Genomic DNA, 27,481 nt, shown 5'->3' with positions numbered 1-27,481 from the left:
CTGAAAGGAAAGTGTCCTCAGGGAAGAGATTCCTCAGGAAAGAGGGTCCTGAGGGAAGACGGTGTTGAAGGGAGAGGGTGGGTCTTGAGGGGATAGGGTCCTGAGGGAAGGAGGGTTTTCAGGGAAGAAGGTCGTCAGGGAAGAGGGTCCTCAAGGAAAAGGGTCTTGAGAGAAAAGGTTCGTAAGAGGAGAGAGTCTTGAGAGGAGAGAGTCATAAGGGGGAAGGTCCTGAGGGGACAGGTTCTTCAGAAGAGAGGGTTCTGAGGAAGAGCGCCCTTAGGGAGAGGGTTCTGAGGGAAGAGAGTTTTGAGGGGAGAGGGTCCTGAGGGAAGGGAGTCTTGAGGGGAGAGGATCCTGAGGGAGGTCCTGAGGGGAGTTTTGAAGGGAGAGGGTCCTGAAGGAAGAGGATCCAGAGGGCAAAGCGTGCTGAGGGAGGAGGATCCAGAGGGAAGAGGGTCCTGAAGGAAGAGGGTCCTGAGGGAAGGGGGTCCTTTGGGGAGGGGGTCCTGAAAGAAGAGGGGTCTGAAAGAAGGCAGTCCTGGGGGAGGAAGGTTATGCGGGAAGAGGGTCTTGAGGGAGAGGGTCCTCAGGGGAGCGAGTAGGTCATGAGAGAGAGGGTCTGGAGGGGAGAGTGTTCTGAGGGTAAAGGATCCTGAGGGAAGACAGTCTTAAGGGGAGAGGGTCCTAAGGGGAGAGGGTCCTGAGGAGAGATGGTCCAGAGGTGGGATGGTCCTGTGAAGAGAGGGTCCGGAGGGGAGAGGGTCCTAAGGGTACCGGCTCCTCAGAGAAGAGGGTTCTGAGGGAAGGTGGTCCTGAGGGGAGAGGAGAGGGTTCTGAGGGGAAAGGGTCCTTAGGATAGACAGTCCTGAGGGGAGAGGATCCTCCTGGAAGAAGGTCTTGAGGGAAGAGGGTCCTGAGAGAGGAAGCTTTTTAGGGAACAGGGTCCTCAGGAAAGAGGGCTCTGAGAGAAGAGGTTCCTGAGGGGAGAGAGTCTTGAAGACAGAGGGTCCTGAGGGTGAAGGTCCTAAGGGGAGAGGTTCTACAGGGAAGACAGTGGGTCGTGAGGGGAGAGGGTCCGGAGGAGAGAGGGTCCTGAGGGAAGAAGGTCCTGAGAGAAGATGGTTCTGAGGGGAGAGGGTCCTCAGGGAAGAGGGTCCTGAGGGGAGAGGGTTCTGAGGGGAGAGGTTCCTCAGGGAAGATAATCCTGAGGGAAGGCTGTCCTGAGGGGAGAGGATCCTTAGGGTAGAGGGTTCTGAGGGAAGAGGATCCTAAGGAAGGCAGTCATGAAGGGAGAGGGTCCTGAGGGGAGAGGAGAGGGTTCTGAGGGAAGGTGGTCCTGAGGGGAGAGGGTTCTGAGGGGAGAGGGTTCTGAGGGAAGAGAGTTTTGAGGGGAGAGGGTCTGAGGGGAGAGGGTCCTCAGGGAAGAGGGTCCTGAGGGGAGAGGGTTCTGAGGGGAGAGGTTCCTCAGGGAAGATATCCTGAGGGAAGGCTGTCCTGAGGGGAGAGGATCCTTAGGGTAGAGGGTTCTGAGGGAAGAGGATCCTAAGGAAGGCAGTCATGAAGGGAGAGGGTCCTGAGGGGAGAGGGTCCTCAGGGAAGGAGGTCCTGAGGGGGGAGGGTTTTTAGGGAACAGGATTCTCAGGGAAGAGGGTTCTGAGAGAAGAGGTTCCTGAGGGGAGAGGAGAGGGTTCTGAGAGAAGAGGTCCTGAGGGCAAAGTTCCTGAGGGGAGAGTTTCTACAGAGGAGAGAGTGGGTCTTGAGGGGAGAGGGTCCGGAGGGGGGAGGGTCCTAAGGCAAGAGAGTCCTAAGGGAAGAGGGTCCTGAGGAGAGAGGGTCCTGAGAGGAGAGGGTTCTTAGGGGAGAGAAACCTGAAGTGGGAGAGTCTTGAGGGGAAAGTCTTCTCAGGGAAGAGTTTCTTCAGGAAAGAGGGTCCTGAGGGAAGAGGATTCTGAGGGGGGAGGGCTTTCAGGGAAGACGGTCCTGAGAGAAGAGCTTCCTGAGGGGAGAGGGTCTTGAGGGGGAAGGTCCTGGTGGGTGAGGTTCTTCCAGGCAGAGGGTTCTGAGGGAAGAGGGTTTTGAGGGGAGTGGGTCCTGACAAAAGAGGGTTCTGAGAGAAGAGAGTTTTGAGGGCAGAGGGTCCTGAGGGGTGAGGGACCTGAGGGAAGCGGGTCCTGAAGGAAGAGGGTCCTGAGGAGAGAGGGTCCTGAGGAAGAGGATTCTGAGGGGGGAGGGCTTTCAGGGAAGACGGTCCTGAGAGAAGAGCTTCCTGAGGGGAGAGGGTCTTGAGGGGAAGGTCCTGGTGGGTGAGGTTCTTCCAGGCAGAGGGTTCTGAGGGAAGAGGGTTTTGAGGGGAGTGGGTCCTGACAAAAGAGGGTTCTGAGAGAAGAGAGTTTTGAGGGCAGAGGGTCCTGAGGGGTGAGGGACCTGAGGGAAGCGGGTCCTGAAGGAAGAGGGTCCTGAGGAGAGAGGGTCCTGAGGGAAGGTGGTCTTGAGGAGAGAGGATTCTAAGTGGAGAGGGTCCTGATGGGGAAGGTCCTGAGGGGAGAGGATACTGAAGGAAGAGGGTGCTGAGGGAGAGAATCCTCAGGGGAGAAAGTGGGTTATGAGGGGAGAGGGTCCGGAGGGGAGAGGGTCATGAAGGGAGAGGGTCCTGAGGGAAAGGGTTCTGAGGGAAGAGGGTTTTGAGGGGAGTGGGTCCTGACAAAAGAGGGTTCTGAGAGAAGAGGTTCCTGAGGGGAGTGAGTCTTGAGGAGAGAGGGTCCCGAGGGTGAAGGTCTTGAGGGGAGAGGTTCTACAGCGGACAGAGGGGGTTGTTGGGGGGAGAGGGTCCAGAGAGGAGAAGGTCCTGAGGGAAGAGGGTCCTGAAGGAAGAGGGTTCTGAGGGGAGAAGGTCCTGAGGGAAGAGGGTCCTTAGGGAAAGGGTTCTGAAGGAAGAGGGTATTGAGGGGAGCAGGTCCTGAGGGAAGAGTGTCCTGAGGGAAGGCGGTCCTGAGGGGTGAGGGTTCTGAGGGGAGAGGGTAGGTCCTGAGGGGAGAGGATCCAGAGAGGAGGGGGTCCTAAGGGAAGAGGGTCCTTAGGGGAGAGGGACCTGAGGTAGGAGGGTCCTGAGGGGAAAGACTCCTCAGGGAAGAGGTTCCTCAGGAAAGAGGGTCCTGAAGGAAGAGGGTCTTCAGGGAACAGGGTCCTGAGGGGAGGGGATCCCGAGGGGAGAGGGTCCTGAGAGAAGAGGGTTATGAGGGAAGAAGGTCCTGAGGGAAGAGGGTCCTGAGGGAAAGGGTTCTGAGGGAAGAGTTTTGAGGGGAGAGGGTCCGGAGGAAAGAGGGTCCTGAGAGAAGAGAGTTCTGAGGGGAGATGGTCCTGAGGGGAGGGGGTCCTGAGGGGAGAGGTCCTGAGTGAAGATGGGTCTGAGAGAAGGCAGTCTTGAGGAAGAGGATTATGAGGGAAGAGGATCCTGAGAAAAGAGGGTCTTGAGGGAAGGCGGTCCTGCGGGAAGAGGACTGTGAGGGGAGAGGGTCCTGAAAGGGAAGGTCCTGAGGGGAGAGGATACTGTAGGAAGAGGGTCCTGGTGGAAGGGGGTCCTGAGGGGGAAGGTTTTCAGGGAAGAAGTTCCTGAGGGGAGAGGGTCTTGAGGGAAGTGGGTCCTGAGGGCAAAGGTCCTGAGGGGAGAGGTTCTTCAGGTGAGAGGATCCTGAGAGAAGTGGGTCCTTAGGGAAAGGTTTATGAGGGAAGAGGGTTTTGAGGGGAGAGGATCCTGAGGGATGAGGGTCCTGAGGGAAGAGGGTTCTATGGGAAGAGGTTCCTGAGGGAAGAAGGGAGGGTCTTGAGGGGAGAGGGTCCTTTTGGGAGGGGGTTCTTCTGGGAGAGGTCCTTTGGGGAGAGGGACCTGAGGTGGGAGGGTCCTGAATGAAAAGGGTCCTCAGGGAAGAGGTTCCTCAAGAAAGAGGGTCCTGAGGGAAGAGGGTTCTGAAGGGAGAGGGACCTGAGGGAAGGGGGTCCTGAGGGAAGAGGGTCCTGAGGGGAGAGGGTCCTGAGGGAAGGCAGTCTTGAGGGGAGAGAGTTCTAAGGGGAGAGGGTTCTTATGGAGAATGTCCTGAGGGGAGAGGATACTGAAGGAAGAGGGTCCTGAGGGAGAGAATCCTCAGGGGAGAAAGTGGGTCAAGAGGGGAGAGGATCGGGAGGGGAGAGGGTCCTGAGGGAAGAGAGTCCGGAGGGAAGGGAGTCCTTTGGGGATGGGATCCTGATGGAATAGGGTTCTGACAGAATAGGTTCCTGAGGGGAATGGGTCTTGAGGAGAGAAGGTCCTGAGGGTGAAGGTCCTGAGGGGAGAGGTTCTACAGGGGAGAGAGGGGGTCGTGGGGGGGAGAGGGTCCAGAGAAGAAAAGGTCCTGAGGGAAGGGCGTCCTGATGGAGAAGGTCCTGAGGGGAGAAAATGCTGAAGGAAGAGGGTCTTGAGGGAGAGAATCCTCACGGGAGAAAGTGGATGATGAGGGGAGAGGATCCAGAGGGGAGAGGATCCAGAGGGGAGAGGGTCATGAGGGGAGAGGGTCTTGAGGGAAGAAAGTCCTGAGGGAAGAGTCCTGAGGGAAGGGAGTCCTTTGGGGAGGGGATACTGAAGGAAGAGGGTTCTGAGAGAAGAGGTTCCTGAGGGTAATGGGTCTTGAGGAGAGACGGTCCTGAGGGTGAAGGTCCTGAGGGGAGAGATTCTACAGGGGAGAGAGGGGGTTGTAGGGGGAGAGGGTCCAGAGAGGAGAAGGTCCTGAGGGAAGAGGGTCCTGAGGGAAGAGCGTTCTGAGGAAAGAGGGTCCTGAGGGAAGAGGGTCCTTGGAAAGGGTTCTGAGGAAGAGGATTTTGAGGGGAGCAGGTCCTGAGGGAAGAGGGTCCTGAGAGAAGAGGGTTTTGAGGGGAGAGGGTCCTAAGGGAAGGCGGTCCTGTGGGGAGAGGGTCCAGAAAGGAGGGGGTCCTAAGGGGAGAGGGTCCTTAGGGGAGAGGGACCTGAGGTGGGAGGGTCCTGAGGGGAAAGACTTCAGGGAAGAGGTTCCTCAGGAAAGTGGGTCCTGAAGGAGGAGGGTCCTCATGGAAGAGGGTCCTGAGGGGAGAGGATCCTGAGGGGGAAGGTTTTTCAGGGAAGAGGGTCCTGAGAGAAGAACTTCCTGAAGGGAGAGGGTCTTGAAGGGGAAGGTGCTGGGGTGTGAGGTTCTTTGGGGTAGAGAGTCCTGAGGGAAGGGGGTCCTGAGGGAAGAGAAGTGTGAGGGGTAGAGGGTCCTGAGGTGAAATGGTCCTATGGGGAGAGGGTCCTTAGGGGAGAGGGACCAGAGTTGGGAGGGGAAAAGATCCTCAGGGAACAGGTTTCTCAGGAAATAGGGTCCTCAGGGAAGAGGGTCCTGACAGAGAGAATAGGTCGTGAGGGGAGAGGGTCCTTAGGGGAGAGGGACCAGAGTTGGGAGGGGAAAAGATCCTCAGGGAACAGGTTTCTCAGGAAAGAGTGTCCTCAGGGAAGAGGGTCCTAAGGGAAGAGGATCCTGACAGAGAGAATAGGTCGTGAGGGGAGAGGTCCTGAGGGGAGAGTGTCCTCAGGGAAGAGGGTCCTGAGGAAGAGGGTCCTGACAGAGAGAATAGGTCGTGAGGGGAGAGGGTCCTGAGGGGAGAGTGTCCTCAGGGAAGAGGGTCCTTATGGGAGAGAGTCCTCAGGGAACAGGGTCCTGAGGGGAGAGGGTACTCAGGGAAGGGTGTCCTGAGGGAAGAGGGTCCTGAGGGAAGAGGGGTGTGAAGGGAGAGAGTCCTGGGAGGTGAAGGTCCTGAGGGCAGAGGATAGTGAAGGAAGAGGGTCCTGAGGGAAGGGGTTCCTGAGGGAAGAGAGTCCTGAGGGAAGATGGTCCTTAGGGAAAGGGTTCTGAGGGAAGAGGGTTTTGAAGGGAGAGGGTCCTGAGGGAAGGTGGTCCTGAGGGGAGAGGGTAGGTCCTCAGGGTACAGAGTCTGGAGAGCAGAGAGTCCTAATGGGAGAGGGTCCTTAGGGGAGAGGGACCTGAGGTGGGAGGGTCCTGAGGGGAAAGACTCCTCAGGGGAGAGGCTCCTCAGGAAAGAGGGTCCTGAAGGAAGAGGGTCCTGAGGGAAGAGGGTCCTGAGGGGAGAGGATCCTGAGGGGAGAGGATCCTTAGGGGAGAGGGACCAGAGTTGGGAGGGTCCTGAGGGGAAAAGATCCTCAGGGAACAGGTTTCTCAGGAAAGAAGGTTTCCCTTCCTTTCCTGAGGGAAGAGGGTCCTCAGGGAAGAGGATTCTTATGGGAGAGGGTCCTCAAGGAACAGGGTCCTGAGGGAAGAGGGTCCTGATGGGGGAGGGTACTCAGGGAAGGGTGTCCTGAGGGAAGAGCGTCCTGAGAGAAGAGGGGTGTGAGGGGAGAGGGTCCTGGGGGGTGAAGGTCCTGAGAGGAGAGGATACTGAAGGAAGAGGGTCCTGAGGGGAGAGAGTCCTGAGGGAGGGCGATCCTGAGGGAAGAGCGTTCTGAGGGGAGAGGGTCCTAAGAGGGAAGGTCCTGAGGGGAGAGGGTCCTTAGGGAAGATGGACCTGAGGCGGGAGGGTCCTGAGGGGAAATGGTCCTCATGGAAGAGGTTCCTTAGAAAGAGGGTCCTGAGGGAAGAGAGTCCTGAGGGAAGAGGGTTCTGAGGGTAGATGATAGGTCCTGAGGAGAAAAGGTCCTTAAGGGGAGAGAGACCTGAGGTGGGAGGGTCCTGAAGGGAGAGTATACTCAGGGAAGAGGGTCCTGAAGGAAGAGGGTTCTGAGGGGAGAGGGTCCTGAGGGGAGAGGGTCCTGAGGGGAGGGAGTCCTGGATGGAGAGGGTCCTGAAGGGAGAGGGTCCTGAGGGGAGGGTCTCCTGAGGGGAGAGGATCCTGAGGGAAGAGGGTTCTGAGGGGAGAGGGTCCTGAGGGGAGAGGGTCCTGAGGGGAGGGAGTCCTGGATGGAGAGGGTCCTGAAGGGAGAGGGTCCTGAGGGGAGGGTCTCCTGAGGGGAGAGGATCCTGAGGGAAGAGGGGTGTGAGGGGAGAGGGTCCTGAGGGGAGAGGGTCCTGATGTGAGGGGTTCCTCAGAGAAGAGAGTCCTGAGGGAAGAGTGTCCTGCAGGAAGGTGGTCCTGAGGGAAGAGCATTCTGAGGGGAGAGGGTACTGAGAGGAGAGGGTTATCAGGGAAGAGTGTCCTGAGGGAAGGTAGTCCTCAGGGGAAAGGGTTCTGAGGGGAGAGAGTCCTGAGGGGGAAGGTCCTGAGGGGAGAAGATTCCAAGGGAAGAGGGTACTGAGGCAAGAGGTTCTTCAGCAAAGAGGGTCCTCAGGGAAGAGTGTCCTGAGGGAACAGCGTCCTGAGGGTAGATGATCCTGAGGGAAGTGGGTCCTGAGCGGGGAGGGTCCTGAGAGGGGAAGGCTGTGTCCTGAGTAGGGAGGGACAGATCTTGAGTGGGAACGTGTTTCTTGTGGGGTAGAGTCTTGTGGGGAATTGACGGGTCCTGAGGGGCTGGACGCATCTGTGGGGCTTGCAGGTCCTGAAATCAAGGCAGGTTCTGGTGTGGGGGAAGCTGTGGCTTGAGGGCGGGTGTTAGTGCTGGGAGGCCCTCTGGAACTAAGGGAAGGCTGCCCCCTGCCGGAGGAAACCTGCTGCAGCCCGTGGGGGAGGCAGTGGGAGAGCAGAACGAGGTGGCCCTAAGGGGAGAGGGTCCTCAGGTAGGTATATGGGCTCAGGTGAGGGAGGGATGGTGAGGGCTGGGATGAGGAGGATGCCGGTGGCTAGAGCAGGCCCTCAGTCCTCCTTTCTTGACTGCCTGTCCCATGCTGACGGCTGTCCCACCTGTCACCTGACCTCTGTGTGGAGGAGCCAGGTCTGAGCAGTGCGGGCACAAGCCAGTTTTCAGTGCAGTTACTGTTTTAGTATTTTGGGCCCCCATCTTGGCCCTCATTTCTTGTCTCCCCAGCTACTCCAACAGCCCTATCTCCCTGCAAGTCCCTGAGCCCTCAGGAGCAGGAGGCCCTGCAGTCTGAATGCTGTCCTGGCTGCATCTCCCACCTGCCCTATGCACGGAGCCAAGTCTGAAGCTCTTGGTGCCTGTTTTGTCCTGATGAAGTTAATTTGGCCAACAGCCAACCTTTTCTGATTTCCTGCCTCTTCAGATTACCCACTCTGACCACACAGTTGTACCTTCTGTCTTTGTCAGAGATTGCTCCTGGCCACCTGGTCTCTGAGCCGCTCCAGATCTCTACTCAAAGGCCTCTTTATTTTCTCTCCATCTGATAGCACTCTTGGTTTTGGCTGCCCTCTCAGCCAGAGCAGCTTTGATGTCCCTGAACTCTTGCTGAGCCATCCTCAGCACTGCCTGGTTGCCTCCCCCATGCCTGCCCTCAGGCTGCCAAATGCTGCTGGAGAAGGCAGGAGATTGATGGCTGCTGCATTTGCAAATCCCATAGATGGCTGCGCCATTCAGCCCACTATACATCCAGACAGACCCTCCAAGTTCTCTCAGTTCCTTCCCTCTCCTTTTTTTTTTTTTTTCTTTTTCTTTTTTTGAGACAGAGTCTCGCTTTGTCGCCCAGGCTGGAGTGCAGTGGCACGATCTCGGCTCACTGCAAGCTCTGCCTCCCGGGTTCATGCCATTCTCCTGTCTCAGCCTCCTGAGTAGCCTGGACCACAGGCACCTGCCACCACGCCCAGCTAATTTTTGTTTTCTTTTTTTTTTTTTGTATTTTTAGTAGAGACGGGATTTCACTATGTTAGCCACGATGGTCTTGAACTCCTGACCTCAGGTGATCCGCCCGGCTCGGCCTCCCAAAGTGTTGGGACTACAGACGTGAGCCACCGTGCCTGGCCCCCCATTTTTAGTCTATTTCAGACCTTCCCCGCTCCATCCTTGCTCTCAGAGAAGAACATTTGAACAGAGAAAATTGAAGCCATAGGTCTGGAGTTCCTTCAGCTTCCCACCACCTGGCATGCACACTCATGCTCTCCTTCCTCCTTCCCTTCCAGGACAGTGGAAGAGACTCTCTTCCATCAGTCAAGGGCACCCCCCACCCCATAATGTATCCCTTTTGTCTTGCGTATTTTCCAACAGTCTCTCCTGGCCTCTTCCTTCCACATATAAACAAACTCAGGTCTCTGCCACCTTGAAAAGAAGTTCTGGACCCCATGCCCTCCCAGCTACTGCTCTCTCCCTGTCCACTCCCCTCACCCCAAGGCCAAACTTCTTGAATTGAGTATCTCCATCATCTTTTCTCTCCATTTTCTCGCTGACTTTTCACCTCACCCTGGTCGGTCATTCCACCTATGATGGTTGAAATCACTCTAACCAAGGTCATGAATGCCAGTGTCATGAATTGTCCACTAAATGCTATGGATATTTTTAGTACTTTTATTGCTTGACCTCTTGCTGATACTGTCCTTTACCTTGCTGAAACTGTCCCCTTTGAAGCTGTCTCTTGGCTCTTGTGACATTCTGCTTTTGAAGTTTCCCTTGCCTCTCTGCATGCTCCTTTGCCAGCTCCTCTACCTGTCCTCAGTTAGGATCTGTCCTTCAGCCTCTTACTGTGCATGCTCTTCCCAAATGGCCTCACCCCCTACCTCATCTTGAATTATCAGTAACTCTTGAACCTTTTCTCTCTAGACCTGACTTCTCCAAACTTCAGGCTCATAGTGCTACTGCTTCTGGCCACTCCACGTGGATGTTGTGTGGACATCTTAAAATCATTTTGTCCAAAATGCAACTCATTTTATTCCTCCAAAACTGCCTTTCCCAGGCTCACCTCTAACATTTGCAGGGCTGTGGTCAAGAGCATTTATGTCAAGAGCATAAGTGAAAGCCCATTTACCAAATGTCAGAGTAGTTAAAAGTTACCACTCAGGCTGTTTTTTTTTTTTTTTCTTTTGAGACGGAGTCTTGCTCTGTCGCCCAGGCTGGAGTGCAGTAGCACGATCTCAGCTCACTGCAAGCTCCGCCTCCCGGGTTTATGCCATTCTCCTGCCTCAGCCTCCCAAGTAGCTGGGACTACAGGCACTGCCACCACGCCCAGCTAATTTTTTGCATTTTTAGTAGAGACAGGGTTTCACCATGTTAGCCAGGATGATCTCAATCTCCCGACCTCGTGATCCGCCCGCCTCAGCCTCCCAAAGTGCTGGGATTACAGGTGTGAGCCACCGTGCCCGGCCAACTCAGGCTAACTGCTAAACTACTTTCTGTTTTCTTAACCTGACAAATAAACCTTTGTAACAACCTGGAAGGTCAGATTTGAATTTGAAATTCTTGTACTCTCTGGAGTTTTGTGCCAGGATGTGGTAGACTGGAGAGAGCTGGTCCCCTGGCCCTGCCCTTCTGCACCTCTTTGCTTCCCATCTGAGCTCTGTCCTGCATTGAGAGGAGCCTGGTGCACATGCTTGTAAACACCCACAGCCCACCAGACCAAGCCCTGTTCATCCCAAGCTGTTTCCTCCTGTGCTCCTCCTAAATGGGGTTGGGCTAGGTCTCTGGACCAGGAGGATTTCAGAGGTAGGGCTGTGCAAAGAGCATAAGGGGGAAGGGTAGACTCAGAAAGAGAAATTGAAGGCCGAGTTCATGAAGGCAAATCAAGAATAAGAACCCGACTCTATGAAGGAGGCCAGTCACAGGGAATGGCCAAGGACAACAGGCAGGGTGAGGAAGTGGCCAGAGAAAGATTCTCCAAGGCAACTATAGAGACCTGCCTTGGCGAGGACAACAGATACATTCTGATGCTCTCTTTGTCATCCCTCACATCCATGCAGTTAGGGTTTCCATTTTCTTATTAAATAATGTGAATGGAGTTCTCTCTACCTGTAGCTCATGCTATCATCTCACACCTGGATGACTGCAACAGCCTCAGTCTAATCCATCTCCCTGTCTCAGTCTACTCTCCCTCCAATCCATTTTCCCCGTAGCATCTGGGATAACATTTCTGAAGCACAAACATGATTATTCTCTGTTAGAAACCACCAGTTTCGGTTGGGCCTGGTGGCTCATGCCTGTAATCCCAGCACTTTGGGAGGCCAAGGCGGGCAGGTCACCTGAAGTCAGGAGTTTGAGGCCAGCCTGACCAACATGGAGAAACCTCATCTCTAATAAAAAAATACAAAATTAGCCAGGCATGGTGGTGCATGCCTGTAGTCCCAGCTACTCAGGAGGCTGAGGCAGGAGAATCGCTTGAACTAGGGAGGCGGAGGTTGCAGTGAGCCAAGATGGCGCCATTGCACTCCAGCCTGGGCAACAAGAGTGAAACTCCGAAACTCTGTCTCAAAAAAAAAAAAAAGAAAAGAAAAGAAAAGAAAAAAGAAACCACCAGTGTCTTCTTAGTGCCTTTAGGAGCAAGTCCAAGCTCCTCAGCATATCATTTGCTGTCCTTGGTGATCTGACCCCTCTGGCTGCATCGTTCACCTCTCCCTGGCCCCTGTCGCACAGGAACACACCACACACACACACCATATATACTCACATAATCAGACACACACCAAACTACACTCAAACACCCACATAACACATACATACCACATACACTCTTACATACATTCACACACACAGCCATATGCACACATTCATTCACAAATCACACACTGTCAAAGCAGACACACCATATCCTCTCACACACACATGCACTTTTTTTTAGACGAAGTCTTGCTCTTGTTGCACAGGCTGGAGTGCAATGGCGCAATTTAGGCTCACTGCAACCTCCACCTCCCAGGTACAAGCGATTCTCCTGCCTCAGCCTCCCAAGTAGCTGGGATTATAGGCACCTGCCAACATGTCCAGCTAATTTCTTTTCTTTCTTTCTCTCTTTCTTTCTCTTTCTTTCTTTCTTTCTTTCTTCTCTTTCTTCTTTCTTTCTCTCTTTCTTTCTTTCTTTCTTTCTTTTTTTTTCAGACAGAGCCTCAAAAGTCTCCAGCCAAGGCTGGAGTGCAGCGGCGTGATCTCTGCTCACTGCAAGCTCTGCCTCCCGGGTTCACGCCATTCTTGCCATTCTCCCACCTCAGCCTCCCGAGTAGCTAGGACTACAGGCATCCCCACCACACCCCACTAATTTTGTTTTTGTATTTTTAGTAGAGACGGAGTTTCACCGTGTAAGCTAGGATGGTCTCGATCTCCTGACCTCGTGAGCCCCCCACCTCGGCCTCCCAAAGTGCCGGAATTACAGGCGTGAGCCACTGCGCCCCGCCCCTTGTTTCTTTTTTCTTTTTTTTCTTTTTTTTTTGAGACAGAATCTTAATTGCCCAGGCTGGAGTGCAGTGGCATAATCTTGGCTCACTGCAACCTCTGCCTTGCGAGCTCAAGCCATTCTCCTGCCTCAGCCTCCCGAGTAGATGGAATTACAGGCGTGTGCCAACACACCTGGCTGATTTTTGTATTTTTAGTAGAGATGGGGTTTTGCCATGTTGGCCAGGCTGGTCTTGAACTCCTGACCTCAGGTGATCCACCCATCTTAGCCTCCCAAAGTGCTGGCATTACAGGTGTGAGCCACTGCGCCCAGCCCACATTTTCTTTCTTTTCATTTTTATTTTATATGTTTTATTTTTAAAAAATTTAAAATATTTGGAAATTACATTTAATTTTCTTTTTACAGTACTGCTCCCTGTGCTGGGTGTGGTGGCTCACGTCTGTAATCTCAGCACTTTGGGAGGCCGAGGTGGGCAGATTACCTGAGGTCAGAAGTTTGAGACCAGCGTGGCCAACATGGTGAAACTCCATCTCTACTAAAAAAAACAGCAGGAAAAAAAAAAAATTAGCCAGGTGTACTGGCACGTACCTGTAATCCCAGCTACTCAGGAGGCTGAGGCAGGAGAATCGTTTTAACCCAGGAGGCAGAGATTGTGGTGAGCTGAGATTGTGCCACTGCACTCCAGCCTGGGTGACAGAGCAAGACTCTGTCTCAAAAAAAAAAAAAAATTAAATATTTAAAAATTACATTTAATTTTCTTTTTACAGCACTGCTCCTTGTGAGCAAGGCTAACTCCTAGGCAGTATGTCCAGAGTCAGCATCATGCACATTCTCCTATACACATTCATACACACTCATTCACACACCCACACCACACACTCCATACTTACACTACAGAGTATGTGTGGTACATAAGTGTGTACCACACATACTCTCATACCACATTCACACACATATACCCACATTACACACACACACGGGCCGGGGCTTTAACTGCACATCTGTTTCTCATTCCTGCAATCCCTAGGGCCAGGCGTTTGTACGAGTAACTTCTATTGTGGCATGCTCCTTTCCCCTTCACAACCAGTTGGCTGGGCTCACCTCCTCCAGGAAGCCTTTCCTCACCCTCAAAACTTGACCTTGGGGAGGTGGAAGATCTGAAGTGGTCCAAGGATTCCCTTAAGAATGAAAGCTGGGAGGAGAGGGCTTGCTTGGTTAGCCTGGGAGTACGAAACCAGAGTCTAGCTTCTTAAACAGGAAAATTTTCTTTCTTTCCTTCCTTCCTTCCTTCCTTCCTTCCTTCCTTCCTTCCTTCCTTCCTTCCTTCCTTCTTTCCTTCCTTCTTTCCTTCCTTCTTTCCTTCCTTCCTTCTTTCTTTCCTTCTTCTTCTTCTTCCCCTTTTCCCCTTCCTCGTCTTCTTCTTCTCCTCTCCTTCCTTCCTTCTTTCCTTCCTTCTTTCTTTTTTTTTTTTCTTTCTTTCTTTCTTCTTCTTCTTTCTTCCTCCTCCTTCTCCTCCTCCTCCTCCTCCTTCTTCTCCTTATTCTTCTTCTTCCCCTTTTCCCCTTCCTCGTCTTCTTCTTCTCCTCTCCTTCCTTCCTTCTTTCCTTCCTTCTTTCTTTTTTTTTTTTCTTTCTTTCTTTCTTTTCTTCTTCTTTCTTTTGAAGTTTCACTCTTTTGGCCCAGGCTGTAGTGCAATGGCACCACCTCGGCTCACTGCAACCTCTACCTCCCGGTTCAAGGGATTCTCTTGTCTCAGCCTCCCAAGTAGCTGGGACCACAGGCATGCCACCACACCTGGCTAACTTTTTGTATTTTTTAGTAGAGATGGGATTTCACTATATTGGCCAGGCTGGTCTCAAACTCCTGACCTCAGGTGATCCACCCACCTTGGCCTCCCAAAGTGCTGGGATTCCTGAGTGAGCCACTGCATTCAGCCTATTGTTAGTTTTTGAGATGGAGTCTCGCCCTGTCAACCAGGCTGGAGTGCAGTGGTGTGATCTTGGCTCACTGCAAGCTCCATCTCTCAGGTTCAAGTGATTCTCCTGCCTCAACCTCCTGAGTAGCTGAGATTATAAGCACGAACCACCAGGTCCAGAAAATTTTTGTGTTTTTAGTAGAGACAGGGTTTCGCCATGTTGGCCAGGTTGATCTCAAACTCCTGACCTCAGGTGATCTGCTTGCCTCGGCTTCCCAAAGTGCTGGGATTATAGGCGTGAGCCACCGCACCTGGCCCCATGTGTATTTTTTTTTTACCCTGTCTGTTGTCTCTGTGTCATTAGAGGTATAACATTTAAAACTAGAGGTGTCTGTGTGCTCATGATCAGCATGGGGGAACTGAAGACCAGTCCTATGCCACATTCAGGTTGTATGGCAGGGAACTCAGTGGGTAGGGAGCAGGGAATTAAGACAGGAGGGGAGTGAGCACAAGCCTGAAGGGCTTTACCTGCTGGAAACACCCAAGTTAACCAGCATGTCTAGTTTGGAGTGAGTCAAGTTCCAGTGACTCACTGAGCCTGCAGGATCTGTAGGGGATCTTGACTTCTAGTGGAGTGTGAAGCTGTGCTGTGGGTAGGCTGGCTGAGGGTGGAGGGACAGGTCCTGGACCCACAGCCTGGGAGCAGCCTCCATTAAGATGAGCCAGGGGTGTGGACAAGATGGCTTGGGAACTCAGAAAGAGGGGCATGGAGGAGGGCTATCGATCTCAGATGCCATGCGAAGGTGAAGGATGCAGCACCTCGGAAGCCACTAGTGACCGTTCTAGAGCAGCGGCGTCAGGGTTCATTGCCACACTGCAGAGGAGCAAGGAGGAGGGTATTCCCTGCACGACCTCCTGAGACCTCAGCACACCGATCTGTCCTCTCTGGTGCAGTACGCCCTTCCCTCCCCACTCTCACGGGACCAAGGCCTCTTACCATTGCTCTGGCGTGAGGGAAGACCTGCTGTTGCCTCACCAAGCCCAGTTGTGAACCCGCTGATGCCGAGCCCGCCTGCCTGAGTCTTGATCGCTGACTTGAGCTCGTGATTCTCCCGAATGAGCCGCACCAGCTTCTTCAGTTCCTCATTTTCCCGCACCAGCCTCTCTATCTGATGCCGAAGCCCCTCATAATTGGTGAGTAGAGACATGCCCTGGGGCAGTGGGAAGGGTGTGGCCTACGGGAGGGTACTGCACCTGGAGGCTGCCCAGGGCCCCGGGCCTTGCCCGGGCTGAAGGAAGGTGCAGAGTCTGCAGGTCTGGCCCAGCGGGCCCTGGGTATTGTGAGGTCAGAGGCTGTGCCCTCCTCCTTGCCCTCTCTGCTCTAACACACTCAGCTCTCCATGCCACCAGGCCTGTGCACAGGCCTTGCCTTGGCCTGGAATGTCCTGACCCTTTCTCTGTCTGGCCAACTTCACCCTCACGGTGCCTCTTCTGTGAAACTTCCTCTCCCCCACCACAAGTTAATTGCTGCCCGCTGGGTTTCCCCAGCAGATGTGTCCTGCGTCATAGCACTTCCCCCGGTTCCAGTTCCATGCTAGCTCCTTAACGCTGTCCACTGGCTTTACAGTGAGGTCAGGGATTTTAACATGTTCCTGGAAACCCCAGTGTCCAGCAAAGGGCTTGGCACAATGTTTGTAGGTAACCAGTAAATATTTGTTGAACGAAAACCCACCACTCCACCTTCCTGGCCAGAATGCCCCTTCCTTGTGATCTTGAACATGCCTGGGTTTGACCTCTCAGCCTTCTCCTGGGATGCTGTGTCTTGAAGGCCTGGACACTCGCCCATGATTTCTTCTGACCCAGGTGCTCAGAGTCTCTATCTTACTGCTGGTCCAGGAGCTCTCTACAACTTGGAGTTTCCATTTCTGGTGACTCAGGGTTCTCTATTCGAAATCTCCCATCGGTGCCTTCTCTGTACTTGGATCTCTATTCCTCAGCTCCTTGAATTTTCCTGACTTTAGTCCTTCAAGAGCCCAAGACTGTATCCCTCACTTGGCTCTAAGAACTCAGGACTCAGTCCTCATGATGCCACCCTTCTCTTAGAGCTATCTACAGATAACTCTATGGTCCTGACCTTGAGTACTGAGTGAGGCCGTGTCCTAGTGGCCTCCACTGGCTCCGTGGCTGTTCTACCTCAAACCTCTTTTTAGGGCAGGGAGAGGATAGCAAAGTCCAGGCACAGGCCAGAGGGCAGACTCCTAGTAGAATGTGGGAATGAGGAGGGGAAAGAAGGTCAGCCAGGGCTGGGATCAGTCTGAGTTGAGCATTCTACCTGGACCTCACAATGGGGGGCCTACCCCTACCCTTCCTCTAATGCTTCAGACTGTAATCCTGGCTCAGTCACTCTGGCCCCAGGGACCAGAGTCCCCAAGAACCAGAGTTGAGGTCTCTTCAGTCATCCCTCTAACTTTATAGAGTGTATCTGTTGGGTTTTCCTTCAACATGTGAAAATTAGCGTATCATGGTCTTATTTCACTGTTGGCCTCTTGGGTTGATGCAGTCTGTGATGGTTACATTTTATGTGTCAATTTTGCTAGGCTATAGTGTCCAGGTGTTTGGTCAAAATCTAGCCTAGACATTGCTGTGAAGCTATCATATACCTAGACATTGCTGTGAAGCTATTATGTTGACTTTAAGCAAAGGAGATTACCTTCAGTCATTTGGCTGGGCCTCATCCATTCAGTTGAATCACTTTTTAAAAATTTATTTTTTTAATTTTGAAATTTGTTTATTTATTTCTTTACTTATTGATTTTTTTTTTGAGGCAAGGTCTCCGTCTGTTGCCTAGGCTGCAATGCAGTGTCACCATCATAGCTCACTGCAGCCTCGACCTCCCATGATCAAGCGATCCTCCTGCCTCAGCCTCCCAAGTAGCTGAGACTACAGGTGTGTGCAACCACACTCAGCTAATTTTTATTTAAAACATTTTTTTTTTTAGAGATGGGGTCTTACCACATTGCCCAGGCAGGCCTCAAACTCTTGGGCTTAAGCAATCCTCCTGCCTCAGTCTCCCAAAGTGCTGGAATTACAGGTGTGAGCTACTGTGCCTGGCAGAAGAACTTAAGAGTGAAAAAAACCTGAAGTTTTCTGGAAAAGAAGGAATTCTGTCTGAAGATTGTAGCATAGAAATCCTGCCTGAGTTTCCAGCCTGCCTTACAGATTTTGGACTTGCCAGCCCCCACAATTATGCGACCAAGCCCTTAAAATAAATCTCCTAATATAACAGAACTCTGACTGATGCACCATCTCTGTTTCCCTTTGTATATGCCAGTGTTGTCACTGACTGTGGCAGGCATTGTGTTAGGAATTGGGGGTTCAGTGCTAGTCATAGCAGGCGTTGTCCCCACCTTATCGACTTTAGCAGCTAGTGGTGAGTGGCTATGAATTGAATGATCATGTATAAATGCTGAGTTTACCCTGTGATAAATGCTGCCTGGGAGAGGCACTGGTGCTGGGAGAGGGTACAGCAGGTGGACCAGATCCAGTTGGGGCGTGTGCTTCACCAAAGAAACCAAAAGTGTGGTGGAGCAGAGAATGAGCGGGGTGGGTGTATGTGCTGGGGAGGGATGGAGGGCCCAGGTCAGGACAGGGCCTGCGGCTATGATCTTGATTGATCTTTAAGGAAAGGCATGTGGGAACAGATTGGAGGGAAGAAGCTACTGAGTGGCACACAGTAAGGAGGGCACTGCAGTCATCCAAACAAGTAATGAGGTGGCTGATTCACAGGTGGTGCTGTGGAGGTGGAGAGAGTGGGCAGAGCTGAGAAATGTTTAGTGGTACTGGATGGGCTGGTCTTGGAGTTGGCCCGGATGTGAGGATGAAGGCGAGAACGAGGGCAGGATGGCCTTGCAGTTTCTGGCATGGGTGGTGGAGCCTCTGGTTATACCAGCCCAACTGGAAGGAAAACCAAGTTTAGAGTGAATATTCGGAGTCAGGTTTGGATGTGCTGCTGAGATCAGGATGTTAAGGAGATGTGCCAGGAGGCAGGGGGTTACTGCTCCAGGTCCCAGAGGAGAACCTACTGTGTGGCTGGAAAGATACACGTTAGAGGTATCAGCTCCTAGATGGCAACTGGATCCGTATGAGTGGATGAAGTTGCCCAGGAATTGGGAACAAATGAGAGAGAATAAGCCTTCGGCCCACAGTGCCTAGCAGAGCCAGGACAAAGCTGCAGAGGACAGAGCAGAAGTGCCCACAGCGACAGGAAAACCGGAGAAGGCTGAGCTGCAGAGGCCACAGGCAGAGGATATTTCAAGTTTATGTGAAGCAGCAGTGGTATCTAGTGAGGCTGAGAGCTCAGATGAGACAAAGACTGAAAAAAAGTGCGCATCAGCTTTAGGGACTTGAAAGTCATTGGTGATGCATCAAGGGCTGCTTGGGTGAAGTGGTTTGGCCAAGTGCAGATTCACAAGTCTGAAAAGTGAGTGGGAGGGTAAGGTGGAGATAGGGCACACACAGCCCTTCCCAGTGGTTTGGTTGTACGGAGAAGTGCAGGCAGAGCTGTAGGCAGGTTCCTCCTTCACCGTTCTCTTCCTCCTCTTGCAGCCTGGTGCCAGGGAAGACTGTGGCCCACCATGCCTCTGCTGCTTGCAACCCCTCCTTGGAGTCACAGTGCACAGTAGAGGCCCTCAAAAGACCTCCAGGGTCTCCCAGAATGTTCGGCTGCAGCCTCCTGCTCCTTTCTTTGAATTAACCTCCGCCAGGCTTCCTCTTCTCCCCTTACTCTTATTTCCTCTTCATGCGAATTTTGGTTTTCTTTTTGTTATGTTGTATATACAAAGTGTCCTTTGGTATCCAAGTCTATTGGGTTTGAGCTTGGTATAAAGAGTACCACAGGTTTGGGAGTGAGGTCCATCCAGAAATGTATCCACATCCATTTGGATGATATGTCTGGGGCTAGTGTCTGGGGAGTGAGAGACACTGGGCCTCTCTATGATGCTCTCAGTCCTGCCCTGCTGAGCTCTTAGACAGAGTCACTTGGGAACAGTCCTAGTTCCTGGCCACAGGGAGGTTGGGCCCGCAGGAGTGACAGGAACCTCCTGGGGTGCACTCGGGGTTTGCACTCCTCACGGCCCACCCGTTAGGGGCTCATTGTGAACAAACGTCCAGTGTTGTCCCACTTGCTTTTGCTGAGTCAGGTCTCCTCCTTCCTGTCTTGGGTCACTGGCTTGCACAGCTTTCCCCATTCAAATTTGCTTCATTTGATTCCGCTCAGCATTTCAGCTTGGCAAGGCCTTCAGGGATCTTTGCTCCTTTCTTGGCTTGAGATTCTCTCGTGTTTAACAAGTTTCCTTCTGAAGCCGTCTTTTCAAGGCATAAAATTGCCGAAGAACGGGGTCCTATAGCCGGAGTCCTCTGTTCCATCCCCCTGACATGCCCTCACGTGCTGCCTCCGTGCTGCGTGTGCTGAGAGGCGCCTCCTGGGAAGCAGCCATCCACTACATGTCCGAGCAGTACTGGCCATGTGAACATTTCCATCCTGCCTGCTGTGGCCATTTTGAACCTCCAGGTCTGCCTGTTGCTGACGAGGAGCTGCCGGGAGGAGCTGTCCAGTCCATGCTCCCACAGATTCAGTTGGCATTTGACTGCCAGTGCCCTCCGGGATGTCTGCAGTGACTCCTCTCCATTGCTCTCCTACACTTCAGATGAGGAAAGGGCCATGGCCGACATTATTGAGTGCTTATTGTATGCCAGGCACTGTTGTGACAGGCCTAACAAGCCCCTGAGGCAGATAGTACCCCATCCAGCAGGCAGGGCCACTGAGGCATGGCCATGTCAAGTGCCTGGGCTCTCCCATGGGCCCTGGATCTTTCAACATTTTCCCAGCTGTCAAGGTCAGGACTTGGTGCAGGCAGCCTAGTCTTGCACTTGCTCTTCTCGCCTCTAGTCTCACCTCTTTTGCTTCAGCCTCTCTCTGCACAGCTGCCAAGAGTGAGGGGTGTGTCTCTCTGACACCCCACTGGAGCTAGGCTTTGCCCAGAGGAAGGACTTAGAGTGATGTCTCAGGAGAGGACAAGGGCCCCAGCAAACTCTGTTCTGCATCCCAGAGCTCAAAGCACAGGCCCTGGCACATGTTAGGTACTCAATAAATATATGAATGCATTTTTATTCAACCTTTTTCTTCCTTCTAAACAAACTGCACCATGAAGCTGGAGAAGCTGCTGTAGACCAGCCGTTGAAACAGACAGTATAATAACTGGCTTCTGAGTGTCTGAGGACATGCCCTTGGGTTTCTGAGGAAACCAATATCCCTTCGATGAGTCTGGAGGGCCCTGGGGAGGCAGACAGTCCCCAGGAGAGGAGGGATAGCTGCTTGTCTACCTGGGGTCCTGCCAGCCAGGAGCTGGGAAGAGTGGCCTCAGAGGAAAGGCTCCTGAGGTCTTGGCTAGAAGTAGAGACTTTTGGTAATATGAACTTGCTCATCAACCCCAGGTGCCCCTCATGAAAGGCTCAGGGACTAAAAGCCAGGGGCAGAGACCGGGAGGGCTTTGTCAGGCGCTTTGGAGCCTTGCTAACTTCTCTGTGTTGTTGGTTCCTTTCTGCTGTTTACACAGCATTGTTTGGAGGGCAGCAAACAAGTGTTTGGTGGGGCAGAGCAGGGGGTGGCATTTGGGCTGGGGGCTGAAGACCAGGAAGGGTGGAATGGAGAGCAGGTGGACACCAAGGCCTGCTGGAGGTGTGTGGTTGGGCTTCCAGGCCCTCAGACTCCAGAAATGACCATGGACTTGGCAGCTTAAACAATAAACGTTGATTTTTCATGGTTCTAGAGGCTGGGAAGTCTAAGGTCAAGGTGCATGCAGACCTGTTGTCTGGTGAGGACCCTTTCCTGGTGTGCAGATGTCTGCGTTCTCGTGTCCTCACATGGTGGAGTAGAGAGAGAGAGGAAGCAAGCTCTCAGTGATCTTTCTGTGAGGCTACACCCTCATGACCTAATCACCTCCTAGTACCATCATATTGGGGATTAGGATTTTAACACATGCATTTTGAAGGGGGACACAAACATTTAGTCCATAGCAGACTCCAGAGTCCCAACTTCAGACCTATGTTACCCCCTCACCCCAAACTTTGGTTAATTCCTACTCTTCTTTCAGACCTCAGCTTGTGTGTTGCCCCTCAGGGCCCCCAAAGTCTCCATCAGTCCTCATCAGAACGGTGCCCACCCTTCAGCTGTAGCACAGAGGAACTAGAAGCACCACTTCCCAGCTTTCTTGCTGTGGGCCTGGGGCAGGCCCCCAACCTCTCTGTGCCTGTTTCTTCATCCGTCAAGTGGGGGTACCTTCCCTCCTCCTGCTGTCATTGTGAGTGTAATATGCGGTGATGTGTGGAAGACAGCGAAGACACGCGCTGGGAGAGTAAAGCTCAACACACTGTCTCATCAACCCATAGATCTTGAAAACCTGGTAGGTGCCAGGCACATCGTGGGTCCCACAGGACACAGCGGGGAACAGCCAGACATGTGGGAGCCATTGCTCTCTTTCTGGCTCTGTTTATATTGCCAGGCAATGCCCAAGGCAGCCAAGCTGGAAGTTGATCGGGGCACTGAGGAGCACTGGGGTTAGGGGGGCCCTAGGATCTGACAGGCCGGAATGAGGGTCCCCACTCTTCAGTTGGTGTTGAGCACCATCTCTTACCAGTGCGGGGAGCACAGCAAAGGCTCTGGAGCTGACATTCCAGAGGACAGTGGGCACTTGGAAGATGGTCAGTGTGGTGGCCTGTGCTCTGTGCAGAAGGTGGAGGAGGGGACAGGGGGCAAGAGTGGAGGGGGTTGTCTGATACGGAGTGGTCGGGAGGCCTCCTTGACAAGGTGCTGCTTTGGAGCAGACCTGAAAGCAAGCAGGGAATGAGAAGCAGCAAAGCCTTCCAGGCGGAGGGCACAGCCAGTGCAGAGGCCCTGCGGTGGGTGGCAGGCTTGGTGTGTATTTGAAGACCATCAAGGAGGCCAATGAGATGGAGGGGAATGAGCCACTGTAGGGAGGGGATGGCCGGGCCAGAGAAGCGTGGGATGGGGTCTGTAGGCTGAGATGAGGGTCTTGGATTTTATATTCAGTGACATGGAAAGGCTACGAGAGTTTCTAGGGAGTAGGAGGAGCTACCCTCTTTCAAAGAACTGTCCTAATTTTTAACAACCAGTTCATGCGATTATGACTGGCAAGTCCTGGGACTGCAGGATAGGAGCCTCTGTTAGGTGGCTCACGTCCACTACCAGCACTTCTGTAGGTGCTCAGTAAATCTTTGTGGAGCAAACACAAGTGGCCTGCCTGGGCCTGCCTGCTTCCCATGCTCTGAGGCCTCAGGGTAAAGTCCAGGCCTCCTTGCTTGCCCTCTCACTTCCTGTATCTCCATCCACCTTCAGCAGCTCACCTCGGACTTGTGGATGCTGTTCCCTCTCTTGGTAGCTTTTTTTTTTTTTAGACTGAGTCTTGCTCTATCACCCAGGCTGCAGTGCAGTGGTGTGATCTCGGCTCGCTGCAACCTCTGCCTCCCAGGCTCAAGTGATTCTCGTGCCTCAGCCTCCTGAGTAGCTGGGATTACAGGTGCCTGCCACCATGCCTGGCTAATGTTTGTATTTGTAGAAGAGACGGGGTTTCGTCGTGCTTGCCAGGCTGGTCTCGAACTCCTAACCTCAAGTGATCTGCCCACCTCGGCCTCCCAAAGTTCTGGGATTACAGGCATGAGCCCCTGTGCCCAGCGTCTTGGTAGCTTTTCAACCGTGCCCATTCCATTCACCCCAGGAGCTGGCCCTGCTCCCAGTCTGTGCCTTGTTCCTGCTCTGGGACACGGGGTCTGACTTGGTGCCTCTGTCCCACCCTTGCTGGACCCCACAGCTGAGCGCCGACCTGTGAGGCACCATCTCTCAGAGATAGTGTGTTCCTGAGTGGAGAGCGAGTTGGTCCTCTCCCCAACCCTCCGCTCAACTGAATCCGCATAGACTCTAAAAAAGGAATTTTCATCAGCAATCTCTGTGAACACAGGGAAGATGCCAGAGGGGCTTGTTTAGGCCCCAGCCTGGGGACTGGTGTTTGAATCCAGCCCAGTCTTCCACTGGCTGCGTGGAGTCGGCAGTGTGAGGTGCTGCAGGTGGGGCGGCTTCACTTGCGGCATGGGGGTAATGACACCTACACTCTGTTTGTCCTGAGGGTCAGAGGACATCTGGTAGGTGCTGAGGCCAGTGAATGCCTGGTCATGAATTAATTTTTGTAAAACTAAAACTGTCCCCATTAAACAATAATTCCTGCTTTCCCCTCCCCGTAGTCCTGGCCCCCCCCATTCTACTTTCTGTCTCTTAAGACTTAAGGGGGGACCCGATGCAGATTTTTTCCTTTTTTTTTCCGAGACAGGGCCTCGACCTCCTGGGCTCAAGTGATCCTGCTGCCACAGCCTCCTGAGGACTACAGGCGAGCGCTGTCATACCCAGCTAATTTTTTATTTTTATTTTTTGTGGAGACAGGGTCTCATTTTATTGCCCAGGCTGATCTTGAACTCCTGGCCTCAAGCGATCCTCCTGCCTTGGCTTCCCAAAGTGCTGGGATTACAAGCGTGAACCACCACGCCGGCCTTTGTGGTGGTTGTTGTTGCCCAAGCTGGAGTGCAGTGGTGCAATCATGGCTCACTGCAGCCTCGGCGTCCCAGGCACACATGATCTTCCTGCCTCAGCCTCCTGAGTAGCTGGGACTATAGGCATGTGCCACCACATCCGACTAATTAAAAAAAAATTTTTTTTTTTTTTTTTTTAGAGATGGGGCCTTACTATGTTGCCCAGGCTGGTCTTGAACTCCTGGGCTCAAGCTATCCTCCTGTCTTGGCCTCCCAAAGTGCTGAGATTATAGATGTGAGCCACTGTGCCGGCCCCTGTGCAGATTTCTGTTGCTCTTTTTTTATGTATCGTTGCCTCCTTTCCAGAACTCTGTCCTGGAACTATGTTTAGCTTCTTCAGCTTCCCCAATCTTTGATTTTTATCTCAGGGAGATGCCACTGCTTTGCCTGGGACTGTTTTCTGTCACATGGCCTGAAATGTGCCTCTTCTGTCACATGGCCAGAAAGCCAGGATGATCACAGTGCTCCTATCTCAGGGTCATGGTCCTGTGCTGGCTGTTGCAGCACAGGACAGTTTTACAAGATGTTTGCATCATTTCTGAAAATCATTGTTTCATAACTTTTTTTTTTGAGACAGAGTTTCGCTCTGTTAACCAGGCTGGAGTGCAGCGGCGTAATCTCAATCTTGGCTCACTGCAACCTCTGCCTCCCAGGTTCAAGCAATTCTCATGCCTCAGCCTCCAAAGTAGCTGGGATTACAGGCATGCACCACCATGCCTGGTTAATTTTTGTACTTTTAGTAGAGACAAGGTTTCACCTTATTGGCCAGGCTAATCTCAAACACCTGACCTCAAGCAATCCACCCGCCTTGGCCTCCCAAAGTGCTAGAATTACAGGCGTGAGCCACCGTGCCCGGCTGTTTCATAACATTTTTTAGTTGTTTATAGTGGAGTATGCCTGTAAATCCTAGTTCTCTCTTAGTCCTTTGTGGCTGGAAGTCTCCATATTTATTTTAAAAATTGATTGTCCTGCGTTGGTTTGTAGGAATTCTTTTTACATTTTGATGGAAATCCATTGTCTGTTGCATGTGTTATGAATATCTCTCCCAGTTTTTAACTTGTTTTCTCAATTTAATTAATTAATTAATTTTTTTTTTTTTTTTTTTTTTTGAGGCGGAGTCTCGCTCTGTCGCCCAGACTGGAGTGCAGTGGCCAGATCTCAGCTCACTGCAAGCTCCGCCTCCGGGTTTCCGCCATTCTCCTGCCTCAGCCTCCCGAGTAGCTGGGACTACAGGCGCCCGCCACCTCGCCCAGCTAGTTTTTGTATTTTTAGTAGAGACGGGGTTTCACCGTATTAGCCAGGATGGTCTCGATCTCCTGACCTCGTGATCCGCCCGTCTCGGCCTCCAAAGTGCTGGGATTACAGGCTTGAGCCACCGCGCCCGGCCTTAATTAATTTATTTTTTTTGAGACGGAGTCTCGCTCTGTTGCCCAGGCTGGAGTGCAGTGGCCGGATCTCAGCTCACTGCAAGCTCCGCCTCCCGGGTTCACGCCATTCTCCTGCCTCAGCCTCCCGAGTAGCTGGGACTACAGGCGCCCGCCACCTCGCCCGGCTAGTTTTTTGTGTATGTTAGTAGAGACGGGGTTTCACCATGTTAGCCAGGATGGTCTCGATCTCCTGACCTCGTGATCCGCCCGTCTCGGCCTCCCAAAGTGCTGGGATTACAGGCTTGAGCCACCGCGCCCGGCCTAATTAATTTATTTTTGAGATGGGCTCTAGCTATATTCCCTCGGCAGTTCTCAAACTCCTGGACTCAAGTGATCCTCCTACCTTGGCCTCCCTTATTTTTTATTTTTCAATTTTATCTTTTGATGAACAGAAGTTCTTAATTTGAATAATGTTGAATGTTTTTGTAGTTAGTGCTTTTGTGTGTCTCAAGACAGAAGTCGTAAAGTTTTGCTTTTGAGATTTATATTCTTCATCCAACAATGGTGGGTTTTTATTTTGAAGTAGTTACCCAGTTTCATCTTTAAAATGGGTGTGGTTCTGTTGTTAGCTTTTCTGTTACATTCCTTTTTTTTTTTTTTTTGGTCTATTCTTGCATTAATACCACACTGTTTTAATTGTTATTTTTTATAATATGTCCTGATATCAGGGCTAGTCCTCATCTAGAATCTTCTTCAGAAGAAGTGTCCTATTTGTGTATTCCTGTTCTTTTACTCTTCTGTGTCAATTTTAGAATCAGCTTATTAAATTCTGTTGGGATCTTTTTCTTTTTTGGAGATAGGGTCTCACTATGTTGCCCAGGCTTTTCTCAAACTCCTGGGCTGACGCAATCCTCCTACCTCAGCTTGCTGAGTAATTGATACTGCCGGCATATACCACTGTGCCTGGCCTATTGTGATTTTTATTGGACTTACTTTGAATAAAGATCAACTGGTATGATATTTGCTTTTAAAATTAAGATGCCTCTATTTAAAACTTTTTATTATGGAAAATTTCAAACCTATTGAAAAGTAGAGAAAATAGCCTGATGGACCCACATGTATTCATCACCCAGCTTGTACAATTATCAGCATTTTGTCAATCTTGCTTCATTTATCTCCCTCTTGCCTTTTTTTCCCTAGAGTATTTTAAAGCAAATCCAAGAAACTTTATTGTTTTATGAGTATTTCAGTATATATCTCCAAGAGTAAGAACTCTGATATTTAACATAACAATGACATTATTATCCCTAACAAAATCAACACTGAGAATCAACACACACATACACACACACAATTGTGTATATATATATTGAGAGATGGGATCTTGCTATGTTGTCCAGGCTGGTCTCCAACTCCTAGGCTCAAGCAATCCTCCTGACAAAGTGTTGGAATTACAGGCACGAGCCACTGTGCCCAGACTTTTCTTTTCTTCTCTTCTCTTCTCGAGATGGAGTTTTGTTCTTGTTGCCCAGGCTGGTGTACAATGGTGTGACCTCAGCTCACTGCTACCTCTACCTCCTGGGTTGAAGCGATTCTCCTGCCTCAGCCTCCTGAGTAGCTGTGATTACAGGCGTGTGCCACCACATCTGGCTAGTTTTGTATTCTTAGTAGAGGTGGGGTTTTACCATGTTGGCCAGGCTGGTCTTGAACTCCCAACCTCAAGTGATCCGCCTCCCTCAGCCCCCCAAAGTGCTGGGATTACAGGTGTGAGCCACCACGCCCAGCCTGTATTTTGAATTAAATTTATATTTTAAAAACTAAGGTTCGGCCGGGCCCTGTGGCTCATGCCTGTAATCCCAGGTACTTGAGAGGCTGAGGGTCTCTGAGGTAGGAGTGTCACTGGATTCCAAAGTTCCAGGCTGTATGAGCCATGACCATACCTTTGCACTCCAGCCTGGGCAATAGAGTGAGACTATCTAAAAAATAAAAACTAGAAATTAAGATTCTGTGAATGGTAAATTGTCATACTTTTTAAAATTTAAAGGTAGATTCTTTTAGGCTTTGATTATCTTAAAATGCTTTTATTTCATTCTTCTTAAATAGTAGTTTGCTGAGTAGTTTCAATAGAGTTCTGGATTGAAAATTATTCTCTGCCCCCAGCCCAACCCCTCTGCATTTTGAAGATATTATTCCATTGCCTCTTAGCATTTATTGTTTTTGTTTTGTTTTGTTTTGTTTTGTTTTAGACAGGGTCTCCCGCTGTCACTTAGGCTGGTGTGCAGCGGTGCAATCACTGCTCACCCCAGCCTCGACTTCCCAGGCTCAAGCAATCCTCCCACCTCGGCCTCCTGAGTAAC

General features: G+C 51.9%; 1 protein-coding gene across 5 annotated transcripts in view; it reads right to left on the bottom strand.

The window, feature by feature from the left end:
• Positions 1 to 16,402, bottom strand: part of SPATC1 (spermatogenesis and centriole associated 1) — a 41,479-nt gene extending 25,077 nt beyond the window's left edge. For 3 of the 5 annotated variants that reach the window (XR_004435437.1, XR_004435438.1, XR_004435439.1), the window contains exon 1: positions 15,101 to 15,547. Coding sequence is in view for 1 of the 5 variants with exons in the window: in XM_033203245.1 (XP_033059136.1) it covers positions 15,101 to 15,311 (211 nt within the window). In the remaining 4 variants the exon portion in view is untranslated. Of the gene's footprint in view, positions 1 to 12,776; positions 12,824 to 15,100 lie in introns of those variants that run through there. The other 2 variants (XM_033203245.1, XM_033203246.1) reach the window with 2 other exon arrangements.
• Positions 16,403 to 27,481: the final 11,079 nt, after the last annotated feature.

Source organism: Trachypithecus francoisi, unplaced genomic scaffold, assembly GCF_009764315.1.
Source record: "Trachypithecus francoisi isolate TF-2019V2 unplaced genomic scaffold, Tfra_2.0 Lachesis_group7, whole genome shotgun sequence".
NCBI classification, from domain to species: Eukaryota; Metazoa; Chordata; class Mammalia; order Primates; family Cercopithecidae; genus Trachypithecus; species Trachypithecus francoisi.
This window is presented reverse-complemented; position numbering and strand designations above follow the sequence as displayed.